This window comes from Lontra canadensis, unplaced genomic scaffold (assembly GCF_010015895.1).
Source record: "Lontra canadensis isolate GAN:19392208 unplaced genomic scaffold, GSC_riverotter_1.0 scaffold24, whole genome shotgun sequence".
NCBI lineage: Eukaryota > Metazoa > Chordata > Mammalia > Carnivora > Mustelidae > Lontra > Lontra canadensis.
Window position 1 is genome coordinate 110,959 of NW_022631018.1, and position 27,485 is coordinate 138,443.

The window sequence follows — 27,485 nt, forward strand, 5'->3', positions numbered from 1 at the left end:
TTTTTGTGAAAGGTGATATGTTTCTCTGTCTCCACTTCTCCATGTCTTAAGGGACCGGCGGCAACCCAAGGATGCGAGCAAGTCAGTGGCGCTCATTACCATCCTGGAGGCTTCTGAGAGCGGTTGCATAGCAGCCGTTTTATTTCAGTTACCAATCATGCCCTGATAGCCAAGTTCAGTCTTCGGGGGGTTACTCCACTTTGTAGGTGGTGAGCAACTTTTATCGTTCTCTTAACATTTGCCAAGCTCCAGAGAAAGGCAACATTTGGCTTTTCCTTTCACTGGCAGTTGCTAAATTTAAGCCTTATTTTGGCAGAAAAGAGGGAATACCAACTAATTAAAGTAAGTCATTTTAGCTCTATCATTTGCTTTATGACAATGGAGTTGTTTAAATGATAAGCTTTCTACTATTTTTCGGAATTGTAGCTTGTAGCAACAGTATTTCCAAGGAGGACTGGATGAGGTAGGATTTGTTTTGAGGGTTTTACTATGTTTTCAGATTAGGTTGGTGTCAGAAGGCTGAGATCAGTTTATTTGCAGTCTTTTCCTTTGTTTCCATTGATGCTATTGGATTTTAAAGTCAGCTTGTAGGAGCATCTTCTACTCCTCACAGTCACATAAGACACATAAGATGTCATAACTTGATGTGAAAGAAGCATTTTACTCTTGATATCCATCTCTTTCTAAATTTTGTATTTGGATTTTTTTCTCACAGTGACCACGGAATCAGTTACATATAAAAGTAATTTCAGTAGGGTTTTGATTTTGCTTCAGTTTAATTATATAGATAGGAGCCCTACTGGCAAATTTTCTAAGTCAGATGTCATACTGGTGGGCATTTTGTCTTCTTTTTTCCCCCCTCGTATTTTCAAATTGTCATAGTACATTTCTCTCTTTTTGTGGTATATAATTCTGTAATAAGAGCTATATAGAAATTAAGTACAGCACACTTGGAGAAAATGCATTATATCATAGTGCCTAGAATATTTTTTTTTTTTTACCTTTTGTAGGAACATGTCTTTATTTTGTATTTATTTAAATCCAGTTAGCCAACATATAGTACATCATTAATTTTTGATGTGGCGATCGATGCTTCATTACTTGGTGTATAACACTCAGTGCTCATCACATCATTTGCCCTCCTTAATGTCCCATCAACCAGTTACCTCATCCCCCAACCCACCTCCCCTCCAGCAACCCTCAGTTTATTTCTCAGAGTCAAAATTCTGTCATGGTTTGGCTCCCTTTTCGATTTCTTCCCATTCAGTTTCCCCTCCTTTCCCCTATGATCCATATGTTCCACGTATGAGTGAAACCACATGATAGTTGTCTTTCTCTGATTGACTTATTTCACTTAGCATAATACTCTCCAGTTCATCCATGTTGGTGTAAATGGTAGATATTCATCCTTTTGGATGGCTGAGTAATATTCCATCGTATATATGAACCACATCTTCTTTATCCACTTACCTGCTGAAGGACATCTCCGCTCCTTCCACAGTATTTTGAAGAGGAATGAGAATGTGGAGAATCAGTGTAGTATAGTGGCTAAAAAACCAGGGATCCAGAGTCAGGCTGCCTGGGCTTGAAGTTGAACTCTGCCACTTGGCAGCCCATGGGACCTGGGAAGTCAGACATCATCTCTGTATCCCAGCTGTTGATAAGTGATCTGCTCTTGATAAAGAAAATGAATGGTTCCCATAACACACATTCTTACTCCAAACCATATTAAATCAGTATATGTTTCTAATTTTCATAGCTGAAGTTACTTCTCTCAAAAAAGCAAATACTTACTTGTGACCATTTTGGATGGTCTTGTCTCTTACTGTTGCTTTCCTTAGAAACCAGAGTAAAAGGTAAGGCCTGCAGGATGGCCTCACAATGGCCTGCAGGATCTGCGCACTCAACCCACTACTGGCACCAGCACTGCTACCCATTGACTCATTTCCCACAACCCTTCCCTTTGCTTTCTTCACTCCAGCCACACTGACTTCTTGGCTGTTACTGAAACGTAACAGCAGTTCCTCTGCCTTGAAGTCTTTGCCTGGAACGCTTTTCCCTTTTTACACCTGCAGGCTAACTCACCTCCTTCAAGTCTTTAGTCGGTGTCATTTTTCTTCAAAAGATCTATCGTGACCACTTTCTATTCTCAGCTCTTTCCATGGCTCTGTTTTTCTACAGCATTTGTCTGTTACTAATTTATGTTCTTGGCTTATTGTCTGTCTCCTTCCACTAGTAATGAAGCCTAATGAAGGCAAAGATTTGTTTGTTTTGTTCACTAACAGCATCTCAAGTGCCTCAAGTATGTGGCCAATAAAAGGTGCTCAATAAATATATGAATGAATGAAACTTAAGTATTTTCAGTATACTGGGTTTAAATCCTGACTCCTCATCCATTAACTGTGTGACCTAAGACAAGTTGCTGAATAGCTATTTTGTGGAGTTGTTGCATCCGTTACATGGTATTACATATTGGAAAGCACCTAGCCAGTGCTTCATATCCAGGAACCCTTCAGTAAATTCGTTCAGTCAGCAAATGTTAATTGAGCACTTACAATGTACCAAGTATCCCTGTAGGCACTGGCATACACCACTGAACAAAAGAGCCAAAATCTTTGCTACTCGTGGAACTGATACCTAGTTTCCTTCCCTTCCTCTGATCTTGTAGATTCTAAGGTGGAAAAAATCATGATTCTATCTCACCTATTCAGGAGTCTCTCCCCCTAAATTCACAGTCAGTTCATACTTATAGGGACCCATTTTCCATTATTCTAAAAATACTTTTCCATTCAGTTATCTTACTCTTTGGAATGGCCCTAGGAAGATGATTTTTTATTCATCATTTTACAGGTAAGAAATCTGAAACTTGGAAATTGTGACTTGTCCAAGGTCATTCAATAGGAGAAATTGGAGCCAGGATTTGAAGACACACTTTCTGATTCAGAGTTGCCTGCTCTTTCTACATTGGTACTTGCATCAAAAACACTGCAATGGCTTTTATTCATTTCACTGCCCATGTTATTTCCATTCTGTAAACACTTATTGAACCCCTACAAATTGCCTGATATCAGACCGACTCTGGGGAGGCAAAGATTGTTTAATCCCTGCCCTGAGTTCAGAGTAGAGAGGGAAGGTTGTTGGCGCATAAGCGGGCATGCAGTGTGCTAAATGTAAGATTAGCTCTGTTGACTTGGAATACCCAGAAGCGTAGAAGCACCTCATCTAGAGCAAGCTGTAGGACATGTCAGAAAACACTCTAGAAGAGATCACGCCTTAGCTGAGTCTGAAAGGATGACTTAGCCGGGGGGAAGGGGGAGAATATGAGCAATAGCAGAGATGCATGGGGAAGGTAGAGAATTTCAGGCTCTCAGAGCTGCGGAGGGTAAAGCTTGAAGCAGAGAATGGCCAGGAGTCAGCCTAGAATTTTTGGTAACTACCAGGTGATACCATATCCTACAGGCAGGACTCTTAGCAGGCCCCCTCTCTTAGGGACTGTTAGGTCAGTTACCCGTCGTTGGTCCAATAAGCTATAGTCAGAGAAGAATTGCTTGGTGCAAAGGGTAGTGATCTGTTCACAAGAAATTGCTCAGAAGGGGCAGTGGGCAAGTGGGCATGTTCGATATTCTGAGGTTTCCTGGTAGGGTTAATGTCACTGGGAGGCTGGCTCATTGCATAGTTGGTCCAGGACAGAGGCATAGCAGAAGCTGAGACTAGCGTGGAGATAGGGAATTTTTAGTGGCATTATCTGTTCAGTTATGTGGTCTTCCTGAACATGTGAGAGACCACATGCCTGAATAGACATAATGCCAGACCAACCTTTATAGCCTAGGCTAAACAATATTCTCAGGTGAAAACCATGTTTCAGTTTTATCAAGGACATAAGAACAGAATTTTGTTTTAAATTCTACTACCTCTGTGAAATATTACCACTCTGGGCTATCTTAGATTTTCCCTTATCTGTATTCCCAGAACAACCGTAATTTCACATATACATTGAGTGCTCACTAAAGTTTAGATACTATGGTTGATGTTAAGCATTACATCTTCCCTTAAAAGTTTAAGGGCCAATGGGAGCAATTAGTCTGCTTTAGTAGGTGGACAAACCACCTTCCCAACCTTATTTTTCACTATTTCTAATCATATACCAGCCAGACCAAGTCTACTTAATGGATACCCATTGTGTTCTTATCTCCATGACATTTCTCAAGCTGTGCTCCATAAAATACCCTTGCTTCTCAGCACCCCAAACCCAAATCTTGTCTACCCACTGGGACCTAGCATATTCTACTTTTGTATAATTTCCCCTTGTTTCTCTGGATGATGTAACCTTGTCTTTTTCTGAAATCCTAAAATTAGTTCCCATATACCTCTCTAAAATAATATCATATTATCAATTCCAAGATGCATATTTTTCATATTTTAACATCCCTGTAAGTTACTCTTTTAAGATACTCTGTCATCAACATCCTTGAAAGGATACAGGATGATATTCTGTAGAAAAACATGAACAACAACCCCAAGTCAAAAAGTTGTTCAGAAGAAGCATTGGCGCGCCTGGGTGGCTTAATGGGTTAAAGCCTCTGCCTTCAGCTCTGGTCATGATCCCACAGTCCTGGGATCGAGCCCCGCATCGGGCTCTCTGCTCAGCAGGGAGCCTGCTTCCTCCTCTCTCTCTGCCTGCCTCTCTGCCTACTTGTGATCTCTGTCTGTCAAATGAATGAAATCTTTAAAAAAAAAAAAAAAAAAGAAGAAGAAGAAAGAAGCATTAGGAATACCTTAGCAATTTATTTTGCATATATTCTTTTTATGTGTACATATGACAAAACCTAAGTCTTTTAAAACCTTTCTTAGTACAAAATAAGAATTTTAAGTGATGAAGCATTGTGTTATAGTTGAATTGGCGGCTTTTTTCTTTAGTGTACATAAAATAACAGCATGACTTAAAATCATTGGTGTGCTAGATTCAAAGAAACATATTTTGTGATTAAATATGCCAGACATTAGGAACACTTGCCTTCCTAATTGTGTGATATATATTAAATTTAGTTTCCAAATCCCATATTAAACTATAAGCTCCTTGGGGGCAGAGTTTGTGTTTGTTTTATCTTTGATTCCCTTACAATACCTGGTATAATGCTTTACAACAAATAGACATAAAACAAATATTTATTAAATAAATGGATTAAAACAAGAAAGTATTATATAGTAAGTGCCACAAAAAGTACAGTACTGTATGATGAACATCTACTAGTATATTCCTGGGTAACTGCTTAACTGTATTTTTGTTAGAAATATATATGATATTAGAGCAGATCCTTGGGCCAAATCTATACTTAGGCCAGTGGTTTTGGAACCAACCATAAACAGTCCAAATAGAACTCCATAAACACAGATCTGGTTTGCTGACTACATTTATGAGCAAACATGATGACTCATCCTGATTGAATCAAAATAAGTAGTAAATAAAGCCTTGGCCTTGGAGAACAAATGACAGGGACTTTCCCTAGCAACACTAAAAGATTGTACAGGAGACCAGAAAAATGCCTGTCTCTGAGGAATAGGATACTTTAGGGGAGCCTGGTTGACTCAGGTAGAGCATGCAACTCTTGATCTCAGAGTTGTAGGTTCAAGCCCTACATTGGGTATAGAGATTACTTCAAAACAAAATCTCAAAAGAAAAAGAAATGTACTACAACATGGATGGAACTAGAGGGCATTATGCTAAGCGAAATAAGTCAGAGAAAGACAAATACCATATGATTTCACTCGCATGCATAATTTAAGAAACAAAACATTAACATAGGGGAAGGGAAGGAAAAATAAGATAAAAGCAGAGAGGCAAGCAAGCCAGAAGAGACTCTTTTTTTTTTAAGATTTATAATTTTATTTTTTATTTCATATAATGTATTATTTGCTTCAGGGGTACAGGTCTGTAATTCATCAGTCTTACACAATTCACAACACATACCCTCCCCAATGTCCATCACCAGCCACCTCATCCCTCCCGCACCCTGCCCTCCAGCAACCCTCAGTTTGTTTCCTGAGATTGAGTCTCTTATGGTTTGTCCTTCTCTCTGGTTTCTTCCTATTTCATTTTTCCCTCCCTTCCCCTATGATCTTGTGTCTTGTTCCTCAAATTCATCATATCCGTGAGATCATATGATAATTGTCTTCCTTGATTGACTTATTTTGCTAGCATCATAGCCTCTAGTTCCATCCACATCATTGGAAACAGCAAGATTTCAGGTTTTTGATGGTTGCATAATATTCCTCTGTGTGTGTGTGTGTGTGTGTGTGTGTGTGTGTGTGTGTCTATATATACGTATGTATGTATCTATAGACATACTACATCTTCTTTATCCATTCATCTGTTGGTGGACTTCTAGGTTCTTTCCATAGTTTGGCTGTTGTGGACACTGCTGCTATAAACATTTGGGTGCACGTGCCCCTTCAGATCACTATGTTTGTATCTTTAGGGTGAATACCCAGTAGTGCAATTGCTGGGTCATAGGGTAGCTCTATTTTCAACTTTTTGAGCAACCTCCATACTATTTTCCAGAGTGGCTGCACTAGCTTGCATTCCCATCAATAGTGTAAGAGAATTCCCCTTTCTCCATATCCTTGCCAACATCTGTCGTTTCCTGACTTGTTCATTTTAGCCATTCTGACTGGTGTGAGGTGGTATCTCACTGTGTTTTTTTGATTTGTATTTCCCTGATGCTGAGTGATGGTGAGCACTTTCTCCTGTGTCTATTGGCCATCTGGATGTCTTCTTCACAGAAATGTCTGTTCATGTCTTCTGTCCATTTCTCGATTGGATTATCTGTTCTTTGGGTGTTGAGTTTGGTAAATTCTTTCCAGATTTTAGATACTAGCCGTTCATCTGATATGTCACTCGCAAATATCTTCTCCCATTCTGTTGGTTGTCTTTTGGTTTGGTTGACTGTTTCCTTTGCTGTACGAAAGCTTTTTATCTCGATGAAGTCCGTATAGTTCATTTTTGCCTTTGCTTCCCTTGCCTTTGGCAATGTTTCTGTGAAGAAATTCCTGCATCTGAGGTTGAAGAGGTTGTTGCCTGTGTTGTCCTCAAGGATTTTGATGGATGCCTGTCTTACAGTGAGGTCTTTCATCCATTTGGAGTCTATTTTTGTGTGTGGTATAAGGAAATGGTCCAGTTTCATTCTTCTGGATGTGACTGTCCAATTTTCCCAACACCATTTGTTGAAGAGACTTTTTTCCATTGGACATTCTTTCTTGCTTTGTCGAAGATCAGTTGACCATAGAGTTGAGGGTCCATTTCTGGGCTCTCTATTCTGTTCCATTGATCTGTATGTCTGTTTTTTTCTCCCAGTACCATACTTTATTGATGATTACAGCCTTGTAATAGAGCTTGAAGTTTGGAATTGTGATGCCACCAGCTTTGGTTTTCTTTTTCAACATTCCTCTGGCTATCAGGGTCTTTTCTGGTTCCATATAAATTTTAGGATTATTTATTCCATTTCCTTGAAAAAAGTTGATGGTATTTTGATAAGGATTGCATTAAATGTGTAGATTGCTCTAGGTAGCATAGACATTTTCACAATGTTTGTTCTTCAAATCCATGAGCAAGGAAGATTTTTCCATTTCTTTGGGTCTTCCTCAATTTCCTTTATGAGTATTTTATAGTTTTCTGAGTACAGATTCTTTGCTCTTTGGTTAGATTTATTCCTAGATACCTTAGGGTTTTGGGCGCAATTGTAAATGGGATCCACTCCTTAATTTCTCTTTCTTCTGTTTGTTGTTAGTGTATGGAAATGTAATTGATTTCTCTGCATTTTATATCCTAACACTTTACTGAATTCCTGTATGAGTTCTAGCAGTTTTGGAGTGGAGTCTTTTGGGTCTTCCACCTAAAGTGTCATATCATCTGCAAAGAGCGAGAGTTTGACGACTTCTTGGCCTATTCTGATGCCTTTTATTTCTTTTTGTTGTCTGATTGCTGAGGCTAGGACTTCTAGTACTATGTTGAATAGCAATGGTGATAGTGGACAGCCCTGCCATGTTCCTGACCTTAGGGGAAAAGCTCTCAGTTTTTCCCCATTGAGAATGGTATTCACTTTGGGTTTTTCATAGACAGCTTTTTATGATATTGAGGTATGTGCCTTCTATCCCTACACTATGAAGCATTTTGATCAAGAAAGGATGCTGTACTTTGTCAAATGCTTTTTCAGCATCTATTGAGAGTATCATATGGTTCTTGTTCTTTCTTTTATTAATGTATTGTATCTCATTGATTGATTTGCAGTTGTTGAACCAACCTTACAGCCCAGGAATAAATCCCACTTGGTCATGGTGAATAATACTTTCAATGTACTGTTGGATCCTATTGGCTAGTATTTGATGAGACCAGAAGAAACTCTTAACTATAGGGAACAAACTGAGGGTTGCAGGGGCAGTGGGGTGGGGTGGGAATGGGATGGGCGAGCTGGATGATGGCCATTAAGGAGTACAGGTGATGTAATTAGCAGTGGCTATTGTGTGCAACTGATGAATCACTAAATTCTATTCCTGAAACGACTAATACACTATATGTTAACTAAATTGAATTTAAATAAAAAATTTAAAAAACAGAGGCACCTGGGTGGCTCAGTGGGTTAAAGCCTCTGCCTTCGGCTCAGGTCATGATCTCAGGGTCCTGGGATCGAGCCCTGCATTGGGCTCTCTGCTCAGCGGGGAGCCTGCTTCCTCCCTCTCTCTCTGCCTGTCTCTCTGCCTACTTGTGATTTCTGTCTGTCAAATAAGTAAGTAAAATCTTTAAAAAAAATTTTTAAAACAAAATGAAAAAAGAAATGTAGTACTATAAAAAATAGTTTTGTTTTCTTGTTTTATTCTCTCCAGTCAATCTCTGTGCACCTATAATAAAAACAGCCTAGGGAACTACGTCTATGTGGTATATTCCAAGAGTCTCTACACTTATTCTTTGGGCTACAGGAATAACAAGAAATAACATAAGTATTTTTTTTCAGTGAGCTAAATAGTTTACTTCTGATCCAAATAAGTTCATTTACATTTTTCTCAAATGAAAGGAGCAATGCCTGTGTGTTGGCAGAATACTTGGCGTGGGTAAGCACTGTGGTAGTCCACATTACTGTTCACCAGATAGTCCCGGTTTTCTTTCTGGATACATAATACCATTGTATATCCTTTCCTCGCGGAAATCGGGTGTGGTCATGTGACTTTCTGTCTGATGAAATGAGACTAGAAGTGACATGAAGGTTTAAGAACTAGGATATAACTTGTCACATTTCCTTTCTCCTGCTGAAGCAACTATAGATGAGCAGAGGAGGAGCCTCCCTTAGCCCAAGTCCCCGTGTGAGAGTAGCACAGAGCCAAGCCCCCATCTCCCATCTCCCTTAGTCGATCGGCTCATAGATAGATGCGGAACATGTTTCGTGCTATTAATATGGGGAGATGACTAGATAAATGTAACCCAGTGTATCTTGAGTAATACAGTCTTCACCCAAAACAGTGGGCTTTGGTGATAACTAAAAGAATATAAAAGATTTGACATATTTCTTTGTCTTCCTTATGGAAATGTTTATTGTATGTAGCTTTTATATATATATAAAATAATATTCATCTCAAGGTGATTAGAAAGAGTCATTTTCCCAACATCAAAATACTTTTCTTTGAATTAGAACTTTTTCTCAAGACATTTTGGTATACTTCTATAAGATGTCCTTTCATCTGCCAACAATATAATTGCTACTTGAAAGCAGTGACTGTCATCATTCATGCATGCATTTTATTCCATTATTCAACACACTTTCATTGGATGCTCATTGTTACCAGGTGCTAAGACTAGGAAATGTTGAAGGAGCTCTAGATAGTTTAGTGGAAGTGGTAAGAGGCTAGCAGGGGCCAAAAACTGTAAACTACTTTGTTCTGAGGTCTAGATGTTTCAGTAGTTTCATAAGTGATACCTATTTCAAGACAGTTTAGCTACATTTAAAACTTAAGTTTACAAGTAACATATCCAAGGTGATTTGTAGACCAAATTTTCACACTTTTGAGACTGCCAACACATTACTTTATACTAAATACATAATTCTTTTTTGTGTTCTTTTGAGAGGTTTTGGGGAAGGTTGTGGAGTTTTATTTTTTCTGTTTTTATTTTTGGGTTTGTTTTTGTTTTTTTTGTTGTTTTTTTTTGTTTTTTTGTTTTTTTGGGGGGGGGCAGCTCTTAGAATAAAGCTTCTCTCTTCACTATCAGTATATCCTTTAAAATTCCTCTAGTGCACTCATGCACATGCTATTCTCATTTCCTTTCTTCCCTTAATTTAATTCTGGAAACTACCTACTAGATGCCCTTTTCTATCGAAACTTCTTCAGAGAAAGGAATATGTTTTTCTGTTACACTGTTGTGTTTTTAAAAAATCTATTAACAACGTTAGAGGTTTCTCTACCATAGCTGCTATAGAAAATGTTTAAGAAATAAGAAGGTAAGTGTTATCAAAAGTTTAATTATCCCAGTTATCCTAGAGAAAAATATTTTTCATCCCATTACCAGGTGGTTTCAAGCAACTTTTATTTATAAATTTAAAAATGAAAAGCTGGATTCTTGTCCTGGTCTTCATTTTAAAAATCTTAATACCTTTTTCAGAGGTGGTGCAGAGGAGTAAGGAGACAGCAAAGTTGCTCTTTTGGTTTTCTCTCCCATCACCTTCTGCCTTTTCATTCTAGGGGTTCTTCAGCAAGCGCCTGAAAGGCTCCATCAAGAGGACCAAAAGCCAGTCAAAGCTTGACAGAAACACTAGCTTTCGGCTTCCATCCCTTCGTAATGCAGATGACAGGTAGGAAGTAAACTTGCTTAAAACAGGGAAAGCCGTTTTGGTTTTCGTTTTTGTTTTTGTTTTAAGCAGGGAAGGCAGTTCTACAGTGGGTTTTGATAAGGTATTTTTTGGTCATCTCTAACTTTACATCAATGACAAGTGGAAAGATCCAATGCTAAATTCACTTTTTTTTTTTTTTTTTTTTTTTTTGGTCTTACTTATATTACTTATATTGAGGCAAGGTACAAAGTGTAGGCTCAAATGCCCAGGCAGTTTAAGAATCTTAAAATATTGAAAAGTAAGAACTAATTTAAATGCTGTTTCTATAGAATCAAATTCTAGTAGTCAGAGATGTCTTTCTTTTGTAGAATGACTTTAGGATGATGATGACAATAGCAAATGTGTTTTGAGTACTGCTTTCTGTACATTATCTCATTAAATCTTTATAGTAACCATATAAGATAAATATTATTATCACCACTTCCTAGATGAAGAACCTTAGACACAGGGAGATTAAATAATCTTGCCCAAGGTCATACGGCTTAGTAAATAGCAAAAATGGTGTTTGATCTTGAGCGGTTTGGCTCAAGTCCATGCTGTTCACTGCTCCATTGTTCTTTGTGTACAGCATATGCAATCAGTTGTATTGGTTTGCAGTCCTGTCTAGAAGACATGTGAAGATTTTGATTATTAGGACTATCAGCTTGAGTAAGGATAACAACCTTCTAAAATCTTTGAATGTGTGCCTAAACTTGGTGTCTCCACATTGTTCAAAATTTAGGAAATTAAGCTTGCCATATTCTCACGCATCACCACCATCACCAACATTTACTGAGTGCTTACTATTTGTAAAGCATTTTTAATGTAGCCTCTCATGTAATACGACCCTAAATATGGTTATTGCCCTCATTTTAGAGATGAGGACCTAAGACAAAAGAAATTGAAAAACTTGCCCAGGGTCACAACAGCTAGTAGGTAGTAGAGCTTGGATTTGAACTTCTGTCTGCCTTCCATATTTGATACTCTTATTTATACTGGATTTTTTTTTCCAGTAAGTCTATTATTTTCGGTTATCTACGTAACAAACAAATACAGACTACAGTCTCTGTAATGGCAAATTGCAGATTTGCCAGGCAGAGAATTCCTCTCCTTTTTTAATGGGTGAAGTAACTTGTCCCCCAGACTTAGCTGATGAGGCAGTATACTGCTTTATCAGCGATTTTTATCCCTGAACCACTTTAGAGGTGCTCTGTGATATTTGCAAGTCTGTCCAATTTGCCGTATAGTTGTGTTGTTAATTACCTCTTTTATACCTCTTTGTTTTAAGGTAATCATCATAAAAAAAATGATTTTTTTTCCTTTTCATACCTCTTCCTTAGATTCCTATTATTCCACAATTTTCATTATTCTAAGAATTAACACCATTTTATAAATGTCTCAATAAAATGGAATGAGAAATTTTTTTCAGAATAATGGTTTTTAAGAACAAGGATATTGTACAACCACTGAAACACTCCCAGTTCAGTAGCCACTTTCTTAAAATCTGCAGCAGATGTACGTTTGGGTGAACAAGGAAATATTTTTTATAGGTGTACTTTTTTTTTTAACCTTGCACTAAATATCCCTTTCATAACTTCAGTGTGCTCCGTCCTCTTCCATTTTGCTTTAGGTAGCCTAAAGGAAAGCTCAGATTGAATTACCATGAGATTGTGTTCTCCCAGAGTCTCCTATATTGCTATTATATAGCTAGTGCACTTTTGGCCTTTCCAGTGACCTAAATTCATTATGTGTGCCTTCCGTGCAGTTCTGCTTTAATCAATGGTAGTATCTTTGTGTCTCAAATACAGCATAATAGAAAGGTGCCAGTAAATCTCTAGTATTTATATATTTTAAATCCATTTGAATTGTATTCCTATACAGAAAATTTTTCAAAAACTCTGTTCTTCCTGTAAAGGGATATACTCACTAGAGTTTGAATATATTATGTTTTTTTTTAAATAGGCTCTCTTACCTTCAGATCATCTGAAGATGGAGATAAATAGAACTAAGGTATAAGATGTTAATCTAGTGAGTTCTTCGAATCAGTACCATTGTAGGTGAGACCAAAGGTTTTTTCAAAAACTGGTTTTCTTGGGTTATATGTGTGGATTGCCCAAGTCAGGCCATTTCTTCCAAAATGGTATATAGTGTCTAAATCTCAGTAGCAGAACATTTCTATTCTTATATCAAATCCATAGAAACCAGGATTTTCTTAGTAGGATAGGCAAACCTAGTAAGCAACCCCTTTTTCAGTTTTTAAATTATATAGTAAAATACATGTGTCTTTGCTTTAAAAAGTTTCAGTACAGGGGCACCTGGGTAGCTCAGTGGGTTAACTATCTAACTCTTGATTTTGGTCAGGTCATGATCTCAGGGTCATGAGATCGAGCCCCATGTTGGTCTCTGAACTCAGCAAGGAGTCTGCTCAAGATTCTCTCTCTCTCTCTCTCTGTTCCTCTGCCACTTCCTTGCTTGTGTGTATGCACATGCATATGTACACTCTCACTCTCTCTGAAAAAAATAAAATAAAATAAAATCTTTAAAAAAATAGTTTCAGTTCCTAAGTACAGATCAAAAAGCTGAAGTGCCCTTTCACTCTACCCATCTCCCCATATAAATAACCTCATTAGCAGTTTGTATATTTTCACAACTCTTTTAAAAATCCATGTATAAATAAACACATATATGTATGTTTTGCTTGTTTTCATTTAAATGGGATCATATTACACATATTACTTTATGATTTACTTTTTAATATAAATATTTGGACAACTTTTATGTCAGTACATCTAAACCTACATTATTTTAACAGCTGCCTTCTTAGTATGCTACAGTTTTTTGTAACATATTTCACTTCGGTGTTGATGGATATTTTAATTGTTTCCCCCTTTGGGGCATAAACTAGAAATGTAGTGGACATTTCTGAACATATAACTGTTTTGTCCTTATGTCATTGAGTCAGATTTCTGAAGTAAAACTACTACATATAGCGTATGCAGATTATCAAATTATCCTTCAAAAAAGCTGTAGTAATTACCATTTCCACCAACAGAGTAGGATTACTTTTTTATTTATTTATTTATTTTAGTTTTTTTAAAAAATGGGGGGGGTGGCGTGGGCTTGGAGTCTGATGCAGGGCTTGAACTCACAATCCTGAAATCAAGACCTGAGCTAAGATCAAAAGTTGGAGACTTAACTGAGTCACCCAGGTGCCCCATGGATTACTTTTATCTTTTAAACAGCGTTTTACATTGTATCCATATGATGGAATAAATAGCATTAATAAACACCTAAATAGTATTTACTGTGCCAGACACTGTTCTAAGCATTTTACATAAACTCTTTAATCATTGTAACAAATCCTATGAGTCAGTTACTGTAATGACCTCATTTTGAGGATGAGGAAACAGAGACACAGAGAAATTAGTAAATTGTACAAGGTTAGAAAATGGCAGACCTGTGGTTCAAATCCAAGAAGTGTGAATCAAGAGTCTACATTTTTTTTTTAAAGATTTTATTTATTTATTTGACAGATCACAAGTAGGCAGAGAGGCAGGCAGAGAGAGAGAGGAGGAAGCAGGCTCCCCGCTGAGCAGAGAGCCCGATGCGGGGCTCGATCCCAAGTCCCTGGGATCATGACCCGAGCCGAAGGCAGAGGCTTTAACCCACTGAGCCACCCAGGCGTCCCCAAGAGTCTACATTTTTAAACTTTATTCTATATTGCCTCTCAAAAAAAAGATGCAGGGGGGATGTACTTTTTGTTTTAATCTGTGGTTCCCTAATGTATAATAAGTTGAACATCTTTTCACTTTTCACTCTTGTTTTTGGACCCCTGAGTCACTCAAACAGTTAAGCGTCTGCCTTCGGCTCAGGTCATGATCCCAGGGTGTTGGGATCTAGCCCCACATCAGGCTCCCTGCTAGGTGGAAAGCCTGCTTCTCCCTCGCCCACTTCCCCTGCTTGTGTTCCCTCTCCGCTGTGTCTCTCTCTCTGTCAAATAAATAAATAAAATCTTTAAAATAATAAATAAATAAATCAATAAATCAATATCATGTCTCTAGGGGTACCTGGGCACCTGGGTGGTTCAGTCACTTATGCATCTGACTCTTGATTTAGGCTCAGGTCATGATCTCCAGGTCATGAGATTAAGCCCCGTGTTGGGCTACATGTACATCGAGGAGTCTGCTTGTCCCTCTGCCTCTGCTCCTCCTTTCACTTGCACACATGATACACACACACTCTCGCACTCATAAATAAATAAATAATAAAAAGTTAAAATTGTGTCACTGAATATACAACACTAAATATAGAAGTGTTAGATTTTCATTTAGTCTAACATGCCAGTCTTCTCCTTTGTGGCTTACCTCGCCAAATTTGACCAGAATACAAAAGAAGTCAGAGATCTGTTTCTCATTAAATTTCTCATTATGATGCTATGCAAATCACTTCATCTCTCCCCACTTCGAGATGAAGAGAGAGTCTATTTTGAGGTATCAGAGGGTAATGCAGTAGTGATCATGATGTGTTGAATTCTTTAAGGTTTTTGATAACCACAAAACTGCACTCATAGCATTTTAAAAAGGTAAAATTTTCTCATGAGGTCTGAGTTACTACTTTAAAATGACAGATACACAGGTTTGTTTGTTTGTTTTAAGATTTTATTTGTTTACTTGACAGACAGAGATCACAGGTAGGCGAGAGGCAGGCCTAAAGAGAGGAAGGGAAGCAGGCTCCCTGCTGAGCAGAGAGCCCAATGCACGGCTCGATCTCAGGACCCTGAGATCATGACCTGAGCCGAAGGCAGAGGCCTTGACCCACTTAACCCACTTAACCCCCTTAACCCACTGGGCCACCCAGGCGCCTCCAGATGCACAGGTTTAAATGAGTTTTACTACATATGATCAGTAAGCTTTTCTGTGCAGAATACCGTAGGATATTTTAATGTACAGATTTGACTAATCAGAAAGACCCTTGCAGCTCCACGTTCATCTAGCCAATGATCTACTGGTCATAAATCTGTTATAAGGCTGTGGTGGAATTAGGTTACCAGGGTGGCTTCTTTTTTTTTTTTTTAATTACTCACCGTACAGTACATCATTAGCTTTTGCTGTAGAGTTCCATGAGTCTTTGCTTTTTGGGTCAGTTTATAGTAATACTTAAACTTGGAATTTCCTTTATGCAGTTGTGAGGCACAGGCATAAGAATTGAAGCTTTTGCCAATTAATATTTCTAGAAACCAAATTTCTTGATATACAGTAATACATGTGTGATGGTTAGGTACACACCAGAAAGCTATGCTCTACAGACGAATGTAGAGAACTAAAGACACGGCCCCCGAGCTCAGGAGAATCCAATAAAAGAAGTCGGTGTTCAGGAGAGAATGGTACAGGTGGGCTGAGATGACTTCTGGCTGGATATTCCGGAAACAACCTTATAAGCAGTGACCCATGAGTAGAACAGGTATCATTTGAACTTAGAAACAGATACAGGGAGAGAGCTTTTCTCAGAATGAAAATAATGAGCAAAAGCAGATTGTGGGAAATTATGGAGGTTAAAGAGAAATTCTGAATAGTTCATGGTGTATAAAGCAGAAAGGTAGAAAATAAGATTGGAAAGGTAAAGTTCGAGGTTTGAAGTTGGTAGGTAAAAAATTTCTGCTTTTTTTGTCTTAAAAATTTCTCAGTATAGGAAATAGAAATATGAACTCCATCTTTGATGAAACGAGGAGAAAGCTGAATGATAGATTACTTACAATTAGGGGGTGATCAGATGTAGTTGCCTACAGAATGAAATTCTGAAATCTATCACTTAGGATTCAGATAGGCTGGTAATTAACAGGTATCCAAGTAGTAATGCTTAAACAAGTAAAATTATTTCTTCCTCACCTAAAAGAAATCTGAAGACAGGCAGTCCAGAGCTAAGGGACCAGGGCTCTTCGCGGGCTTTTTCCTCTCCCATCCTTAGTGTCTTCAAGGATCTCTTTATGGATATAGTGTAGCTACTAAAGCTTCAGCCAATAGCACCCATGTTTCAGGCATCATGAAAGGATTCCTGTCTTCCACTTAAATGTTTTCCCTTTAAAGCCATTTCCCTTAAACCCCATCCAGCGACTTCTTTTGTGTTTCATTACCATCTCTTTCTGCAAAGCGAGGCTAGGAAATGTTATACCTGGGTTCATCATTTTCCTCAATAATGCAAGAGTCTATTTTTAAGGAAGGAGGGAGGGATGGACATTTGAAAGACAATTAGCAGTCCCTACCAAAAGAATGAGGTTGATTTACCCACCCACCTCCAGAACTCTGCAATGAGTCAGCTTCCAACCAGCTTTAGAAGACCAGTAGTTAGGCTTACATTTATCACATAGCAAATTTGAGAAACTGAGCCACCCAGACAGAAAGACCTATAGATAGCGACATTTATGTTCACCTCTTACAATCCCCTGTGGTAATTCCACTCATAAGTATATCCAGGAGAAATGAAAACATATGTCACCACAAAAACTTGTACGTGAATGTACATAGCAACATTATTCATAATAGCCAAAAAGTGGTAATGACCCAAATATCCATCAGCTGATGAACAGATATACAAAACATGATATATCCATACAATGCATTACAGTTGACCCTTGAACTCTCAACACTGGGGTTAGGTGTGCTGACCATACCCTTCCCATCCCTACAACAGTCGAAAATACATATAATTTTTAACTCCCCAGACACCTAACTGCTAATAGCCCACTGTTGACCAGAATCCTTATGGGTAATATAAAGACTCAATTAACACATATTTTATATGTCATTTATATATGTTACATATTCTGTATTCTTGTTACACAGTTAACTAGAGAAAAGAAAATGTTATTAAGAAAATCCTAAGGAAGAGAAAATATATTTACAGTACTGTACTGCATTTACTGAAAAAGAATCCACTTATAAGTAAGTGGACCTACACAGTTCAAACCTGGGTTGTTCAAGGCCAGATGTATTAATCAGCCATAAAAAAGGAATGAAGTACTGAAACATGCTACAACATGGACTAATCTTGAAAACTTTATGCTGAGTGAAAAAGACCATCACAAAAGACCGTATTTTATATGGAGACAGTAGATTAATGGTTTCCAGAGGCTGGGGATATAAGGTAGGGGAAGTGACGAATGAGAAATGATTTAATGGGTATGAGGCTTCTTTTTGGAGCAATGAAAATGTTTTAAGCTTAGACTGTGGTGACAATTGCACAAATCTGAATATACTGAAAACTGTTTAAGTGGATAGATTTTTATGGTGTGTGAATCATACCTCAACTTCAATATAAATGTTAAATTATTTAAAAAAACAAAACAGCTGGTCAGGAAATACTCTAAAATGAAACTTAGTCTATAAGCCCTATTCCAGTGCACAAAGCTTCCATTGTGTTTTTTAGTGCTTTACTATTAAATATAAACAGATAACCAAGAATCTCCAGATATTGGAGGAAAGTCTCCGACATGAAAGAGAGCAAAACAAATAAATAAGAGGGAGGAAAAAAAGTAACCCAGGAGAAATAGAATCACTACACAGAGCCAAAGACAACTTTAAAGCATATTTTCAAAAGATAAGATTGTACATCTGTGAAAGAGTAACGAGATGATACAAGAAAAGGAACATCAAAGAATTAAGAAAGAGAGCTTAGAAATTAAAAAGATAAAAGCTCAAGTCAAGTCACTCTTCCAGAAAGTGGAACAGAAATTGAGAAAATCAACCCAGAAGATTCTAGGAAAAGAGAACATAGGAAAACTTCAGAGAGGAAATTGTCAAAGAAACAATACAAGAAAATGTCTCAAAACAAGAAAACATAAATGTTCCGGTTGCAATGGCCATTAAATTCCCAGCACAGTGAATGAAAAAGGACAAAAGACCAGCCACCCCAAGACAGACAGACAGACACACACACACACACCCCAATTCACATCATCAAGAAATAACAGATCACTGAGACTTAAAAAAAAATCTTAAAAGCTTCTGGAAAGAAAAAATAGGTTACATACAGAGGATGAGTGGGACAATCACATTGTAATTCTCAATAGAAATATTAAAAATTAGAAGTCAATGGAGAAATGTCTTTAAAATTGTGAATGAAAATTATTTTCAACCTAATACTCCATATACAGGGAAGTCCTTGAATGTCACACTGAGGAGTTTGGATTTTATTGTAATAAGCATTGGGGATCCTTTAAACACTTTAAAGCAAGGAAATGACCTAATCAGAATTGTGCCATGTATAGATTAATCCAGGAATGGAATTTCAAATGATTTGGTATACAGAGACTAAGTTTGGGAAACCAGTTAGCAAAGAGCTATTGTCGGAAATAATGAGGGCTGTAAGGAGGATAGTGACACTGGGAATGAAGAGGCAGAGACAAGCGAGATAGGAGGAACATTTTAGAGGCAAAATCAATAGGATGTCACAAAGTCATCATAGTTCCAAAGCCATCTAATCGGATAAAAGCCAGTAAAGTGATTTCCTAGAATCAATATTGGCAACATTTTCAAATTAAAGCCATGTCATGTGGAAGGGTGTTGGGACTGGAAAAGACTGATATTTATACCTTTCATTCAAATGTATTTTTAAAAAGTTTAAAAAATGAGGAAATGCTGAAGAACAGTGGTCATACTACATTATCAGACATTCCAAGGTTCCGACTGCCTGTCAGGTGGTCATCCTTGCTCTGGAAATTCTACTTTTTGCCGATCTTGAGGTAAGGGTAAAAACACAGGGGATAGAATTTTCTTAACCCCTTCACACATCCCACAAATAAAAACCTTCACAGTGATGTCCTCAATTCTGAGGCCTACTGACAAAGCATGGTTTTAAAGCAGTCCGCTTGTTCATTGTCTGGAGATCCCTAAAAGTTAAGTGTGGTGTTCCATTTGTAGGGAGAATTTTGGGACAATATACTGAGCTTCTTGAGTTTCTCCTAATTAAAACTAATTTTTAAATTTTACTTTGAATTTATATTCAAAGTACAATTTCACAAGAAATTGTAAAGTACAAAGTACAGTTTCACAAGAAATTGTAAAAATAGTATGTAGACTCTTATAAACCTCTTCCTCAACTTCCTCCAAGAGCTATATCCTATAACTGTACTATAATATCAAAATCAGATAATTGATTTTGGCACAGTACTATTAATTAGACTATAGACTTTGCTCAGTTTTCACCAATTTTCATATGTTTTGCATAGTTCTATACAATTTAATCCTATATATAGATTTCTGTAATCACCGCCACAATCAAGATATAGCATTGTTCCATTACCAGAAAAGAATTCCCTCTGCCCCTTCAGTCTTACCCTCCTCCCCACAACCAACTCTATCCTCTAGCAACCACTAATTTGTTTTCCATCTCTATAGTTATCCTATTTCAAGACTGTTATATAAGTGGAATCATATAACATATAACCAATTAAGATTGCCCTTAGTTCAGTGCATAGAATGCCCTTGAAATCCACCCAAGTTGTTGCGTCTATCAATAGTTTGCTCCTTGTTACTACTGAGTAGTATTCCACTGTATGGATGTACCAAAGTTTGTGAATCGCTCACCCACTGAAGAACATTTGAATACACATGGAGAAAAGTTGCCTATGCGTAAGTTTTCACTTCTCTGGTGTAAATGCACATTGAGTGCAGTTGCTGTGTTGGATGGTAGGCACAGGTTTAGGTATACAAGAAACTGCCAAACTCTTTTCCAGAATATCTGTAACCATTTTACATCCCCACCAGCTGTGTTTACAGTGTTGTTTTTTTTAATGTCCCAAGAGATTTTCACCTATCTTTTCTTCTAGAAGTTTTATGATTTTTAGCTTTTATATTTAGGTCACCAATCCATTTATTTAATATTTTGTTGTTTGAAATAAAAAGGTCTTGACTCAGAAAGTATTGGTGTTCAGTTGAAGATATCAAACTAAGAACTTGCCCCAGCCAAGCCAGTTATAGGGAGCCTGCCTTCCTTTGGAGAAGGAAACATTATAAACTACTTATTTCTCTCTGGATCTGCTCTTCCCTTCCAGCTTACTAATCGTGGTTTTAGAAGTTGCCAGAAGGTTCTGGGCAAGAGAAGACAGAAAGGAGGAAAAAGCGGATAAGAAAGTTCTAGTACTATCGTAGCCCTCCATAATGCTATCTGAGCCTGCCCAATGTTTAAAGCTTACTGTTTCCTCATGGGATACTTTGGGGGATACTTTACAAATGTCTCATCTCTAAGGAGCTCTCATCTATGGTTTCATTGAGGTTAGTGGGTACATGTCTATCCCAGGTGTTCACTAGCAACTCGTTTCACAATTTCTGGGAAAGAATTCTTGTTCTTCTGCTCTCTTTACCCTTCTAGTCCTCTTGTTCCACAGGAAATATCCACACATCCTTTGCCCTGACAAACCTCTAGGAGTGTAGGCTAATCTAAAAGCATCAACCCTCCTAGGTTCTGCCACCAACATCTAGTCATTTCTCATCATCTAGATTTTCCAGATGGGATCGAACTTCACCCTGTATGCATCATCTAGCCATTTCCCTGGTGTGAGGCAGGGGGATGAGCTTCACAGCTTTCTCCAAAAATTCTCTCTCACAAAATCCTTTCCCTTCTTCATACTCTGACCACTTCTTTTTTTAAGATTTTATTTGTTCATTTTAGAGAGAGAGAGAGTGCACACACGCTGGGGGGGAGGGGCAAAGGGAGATGGAAAGAAGACTCCCCTTTGAGCAGGGAGCCCAGTGAGGGGCTTGATCATGACCTGAGCTGAAGGCAGATGCTTAACTGACTGAGCCACCCGGGTGCCCCTTTGACCACTTTTTATAGTCTTGTTCTAAGAGGTTCAAGGTAATAGAACTGGCTCTGGAACATTTCCTTTGTAAGTTCTACAGTTTGTCTGGTTCTTGACTTCAGTATACAAATCTGTTTTCTCTTAATGTCTCAATTGAAACTGCGATTTTACTATCATCAGATGTGCATATAATACCTTTATTAATCTGTGGTCTTTAGCAAAACACACAAAGTGCAACATGACCCTGTCTATACCTGACTCTCAGCATTGTCTCCTACCACTCCTATGACAAGTCTGTCATAGGAGTTCTGTATTTCTTTGCTTTTGATCTTGCTGCCCTCTCTCTCCCAGATACCCCTTCCTATTCCTACCTCCTGTCCTTTGTCATAATTTATAACATTCTAATTCATACTCGTGCAACAATACCCAAATCAGGAATCGTATGCCTTTGGACTTCTTTGTCTTGTTCTTCCCATCCATCATCCTAAAGCAAGCACCTACCCCATGTACCCACTAATGGCCAAACTTACAGGACTCTTACAGGCCTTACTACTTTCTACTGAATTTATCTTTTCATGTTTCTGCTTACTGCAGCAGATTGGAAGCTCAAGAGTACAAACAGCTTTTGTATCCTCATCCTTTCGCACAATGCCTGTCCTATCAAGGAACTTAATGTTTGTTGGCCTGAAACAGAAGACTGCAAACGAATTCTATATAATAAAGGAGAAGAATATTTTTCAATATGGTATACATGCATAGAATGACAGTTTCTCAGAAATTATTAGATTTCAGGTTATCAATTAATCAATACAGTCTGGCTATAGATTATGGTTTCTCTTACCAGTGTTTACTGCTGTAGGCCAATTAAGGGTCCCCTAGTTTTATGAACTAAAATCCAATCCAGTTGTATCATGAGAGCATTTAATCATTCATTAGAATGCTTTATCTTAAAAGAAAAAGTTGTTCATGTACATTTATTCCATCTATCTTCATATTCTCCCAACAAAGAATATTTTGAAGAATAACTATCTTGATCTCAACCAAATGAATACTTTACATAAAATAAACTCATGCATGTCATATCACTGTGAAAAAGTCCCATGTTCGCAATCTTAGCCCCATTTTTATGGCGCTGTAGTTTATGAGATGTTTGTGAAATCAGACATTATAACATTTGGTTCTCACAGTAACTGTGTGAAGGGTAGGAAGAGAAATCATTATCCACATTTTACAAATGAGGTAACTAAGGTTCAGAAAGAATGAATTATTTGTCCTACATCACATATAGCTAGTGAGTGGTTTGAGGTGACAAAAATATATACTTTTGGCTCCGAGTTGAGTGCCTTTTCCATTATACTCTGTTGCATGTGTTGATATGGATCCTCACTTGCTGAGGAAATGATTGAGAAGGAAAGGAAAATGGAAGGTAAAAATCACACATATAGACATACATGCAAACATACTCAAAATAGCAACTCTTAACAAGAGTAGACTAGAATGCAGTGATAATGAATGTGTCAGTTTGTAGTCATTATGTTTCCATAATTTGCTGAAATAAAAAGCTAACTCCCTTTTATACTCCTTTTGTCTCTCCTCCCCCTAATAAATCCAAATGTATTTGGTGAAAAAATAAAACAAAAGCACTAAAAGAAAATACAGTAGCTGGATTTCTTATGATCTTGGAATGGAATTCTTTCTAAGCATAAACTGGGGGAAGTAATTATGAATATGACAGGAAAAGTACTAATTAACATGCAAAGGACATTTACATATCAGTTAAGTTCAGCAATTAGAAAAAAGGTTTAAGAACATGAAATAGCAGCTTGTAACTCACAGAAAAGGTAACTGAGATTGCCAATGAACATATTAAAATGTCTCAAACCCATAAAGAAATGCATGAGAAAGCAATAATGAAATACAGGTTTTCACCAGTTATCCTGGCTAAAGGTTTTCAAGTTCAGCCATATCCAGTTTTGGCGATAGCATATACAGAAACACGCATCATTGGTAGGAATTTAAATTGATGCCATATTTCTTTTTATGATGCCATATTTTATGTAGGATAATTTAGCAATATCAAAATTGTAAATATATGATCTCTCCGATCTAGCAGTTTCACATCTAAACCATAAATCATGCACATGTGCATTAAGATATGTATAATAAGATACTTTTTGAAACTGGGTGGTGATCACAGAAGAGAAAGAAAAGAAAAAAGAAGAAAAGGGAAGGGAAGGGAAACGAAGGAAAGGAAAAAAGAAAAGAAAAAAACCTGAGATGGTCCTCAGGGACTGGTTAAACCACTATAGGCCCATATAAGGGAATTCTATATGGTTATTAAGAAGAGGCAAATCATATCTATCTGTTCCAATATGAACAGAAGTCCAAAATACACTCTTAAGGAAAAAAAGTATGGTAGAAATCCGTGTGTGTTTGTGTGTGTGTGTGTGTGTGTGCAATGTATATGTATATATTTGGTTGTCTACGTATAAAAGGAGGGGTCACAAGCATTGTTAATAGTATTTTCTCCAGGAGATTGAGGAAGGTACCTGTATTTATTTATATTCTTCACCTTCCAACCTTCTAGGCTCTTGGAATTTATTACCCATGAGTGTTTATTTCTTCATTGTTTAAGGGGAAGAAAGTGATTCATTAGGGGGAAAAAAAAACACCTTCAAGCCCATTTCCACCTCATGTTTCCTTCTAGCTATTTCCCACTTCTTCACTGTCAGACTCCATGAGTTAGTCTCCAGTTTCTCACATCCCATTCATTATCTCTGCCTACTGCGATCTTATCTTTGTCCTCATTGCTTCACTGAAATTACTCTTACCGAAGTCTCAATTATCTCTCAGTCCACATATCCAGCGGCTACTATTAATATTTTAACATACTGATCGGCAGTAGCGGACAGTCCATGCTTCTTGAGGGCTCTCTTTCCCAGGCTTTTATACTCCAGTCTTTTAAGTTTCCTTCAGTCGTTTAAATTCTTCGATCTCTTTTGTCAGATCTATAGATTTAGATATTAGCATTCCTTGGGTTATTTTCTTAAGACCTTTTCTTGACCTGCATGTTGTCTTGCAGTAGTCTTAGAGTCTTAGTCTAGTCAGGGGGCTGTAACAGAACACCGTAGACTACTAGGTAGCTTATAATAAAAAGAAATTTATTTCTCATAGTTCCAGAGGCAGAGAAGTTCAAGAGCAAATCTCAGGCAGATTAGGTGTCTGGTCTGGACCTTCTTTCTGATTCAAAAGTTCCATCTTTTCACTGTGTTCTCACATGGGAGAATGAGCAGTGGATCTCTCCTGGGTGTATTTTATAAGGGTACAAATGTTATTCATGAGGGCTCCACTCTCACTATGTAATCACTTCCCATAGGTCACACCTCCAATACCATCACCTTAGAGTTTAACATTTCCACATAAATTTGTGGGGGGGGGGGACCACAAACATTCAGTCTACAGCAAATATCTACTCAAAGAAACCTTGAACTTATCTTGTACATAACTTGATTTCATTTCCACCCTCACTTCAACACGTGTTGCCTTTCATTCCCCATCTCTGTAAAGGATATCACCATCCTTCTGCCCAGGAGCTCATCCTCGGCTCTACTCTCTCCCTGATTCCTCCAACATTCCATCATTAAGACCTATTTACCTTCTTTTTTTAAAAAAAAGAAAAAAAAGATTTTACTTATTTGTTCATGAGAGACAGAAAGGGAGAGGGAGAGAGAGAGAGAGACAGAGGCAGAGGCAGAGGGAGAAGCAGGCTCCCTGCTGAGCAAGGAGCCTGATGCGGGACTCGATCCCAGGATCCTGGGATCATGACCTGAGCCGAAGATAGATGCTTAACTGGCTTTTAAGCCCAAGACCTGTTTACCTTCTAATTATCTCTCAAATCCATTCACTCCTGCTAATCTATTGTTCATGATCTTGATTCACGTTACTGCCATAATCTGTGAACTTAGTCTCTAAGTGTTCCATTTCTTGTCTGCCCTCTCTCTGTGCCCCTCTTTTCTCCTCACCTTAGCCAAAGTACTCTTACTGAGGTACACTTCTGATCAGGTCGTTCCCCTCAACCATCCAAAACCTTTCCATGTCCATCCACTGTTGTTGTTGTTGTTGTTGTTGTTGTTGTTTCCAAATTGAAACACCCACATTACTACAAGTCCCATCATGGTGTTTCTTAAGCCTCAGTGTTCCCCACCCCTTTTCTCTCATTCCCTGTATTCACCCACACTGCACCAGAGCCGCAGTGCTGAATTCTCTTCAGTTCCTTAAACACCTCAGCCTTGAATACTTTCACTACAGGCCTTCTCAACAGGCTAGCAGTTCCCTCTAGAACTACACCTCCCGGTCTGCATGGAGCTAAGTTGAGGTCACAAGTTCACATTATTTTTTCCTCCAAGAAAGTTTCTCTGAATCCCCAGTTAAGATCCAGGGCCCTTTGGTAAATGCTCATAGAGCCTCTTTTGCATCCTTTTTCATAGATCTTACCATATTTTATTATAATGGCTAACCAGATTATAAACTGTGGTGAGTACAAGGACTTTGCCTTTCTTCACCATTGTATTTCTTGCATCTACCTCTAATATAGTGCCTGACATATAATGTACACCAAATAATTGTTGGATGGATAGATTAGTTCATACATATATATTCAACCGAAGGAGAAAGTAATGGGAAAGCAAATAGTCATGAGTTTAAGAATGAGTAAGAAGTAAATGTCGTTGAATTCCACCAGTTTTTCCTCATTTATACTCCTCTCACCCATACTTATTTTATAGCAATAATGAGACCAAAACTCTAACCTAAATTGGAGAAAGAGTAAAGTTGTTAGTCTTTTCAATCACTCTTTAACTAGTAAGTAAGTTAGTTGAGTTGTTTGTGAGTATGGTTTGGTTTAGTTGGTTTTGCTTGTTTGTTTCAAATTTTATTTAAAGTCCAACTAGTTAACGTAGAGTCAAATATTAGTTTCAGGTGTAGAATTTAGTAATGAATCGCTCATCACAGCAAGTGCCCTCCTTAATGCCCATCACCTGTTTCACCCATCCCCCTCCACCCATGTCCTCTCCAGCAACCCTCAGTTTGTTCTCTGTAGTTAAGAGTCCGTTTTATGGTTTGCCTCCCTCTTTTTTTACCCCCACACATTCATCTGTTTCATTTCTAAAATTCCATATATGAGTGAAATCATATGGTATTTGTCTTTCTCTGACTTATTTCACTTAGCATAATGCTCTCTAGCTCTATCCACGTTGTTGCAAATGGCAAGATTCTTTCTATGGCTGAGTAATATCCCATTGTGTATATACACCACAACTTCTTTATCCATTTATCAGTTGATGGACATTTGGGTTCTTTCCATATTTTGGCTATTGTTGATAATGCTGCTATAAATGGGGGTGCATGTATCCCTTCAAATCAGTATTTTTGTGTTCTTTGGGCAAATACCTAATAGTGCTATTGCTGGATCATAGGATAGCTCTATTTTTAACTTTTTGAGGCATCTCCATACTGTTTTCCAAAGTGGCTGTACCAGTTTGCATTCCTACTAACAGTGTAAGAAGGTTCCCTTTTCTTTACATCGTTTTATGGGGTTTTAAAAATTCAATATAGTTGTGTTTAATTCAGTAGGCAGTAGTGGATCTTATTCCATTTACAACTTAAAGACAAAAAGCAATAGGTATATTACAGTATGGCACAGTTTCTGTAAAGAGATTGTTCCTAGTGTCTGTCATATTGGAGGTTAGTTGAGTTTTCTGCCCTCCTAAACATGTTTTAATATTTATAATCTTGTTTTTCTTTTTTTGTTTTGTCTTCCTTCATTGCATATATACCCGTAT

The 27,485-nt window shown here is 37.8% G+C and overlaps 1 protein-coding gene across 6 annotated transcripts in view; it reads left to right on the plus strand.

Moving 5' to 3' along the window:
• The window catches only part of RASAL2 (RAS protein activator like 2), a 163,693-nt gene that overhangs the window by 96,809 nt on the left and 39,399 nt on the right, over positions 1–27,485 (plus strand). For all 6 annotated transcript variants that reach the window (XM_032862574.1, XM_032862573.1, XM_032862569.1 and 3 more), the window contains one exon: positions 10,723–10,832. In XM_032862574.1, coding sequence (XP_032718465.1) covers positions 10,723–10,832 — 110 coding nt within the window. The remainder of the gene's footprint in view (positions 1–10,722; positions 10,833–27,485) is intronic.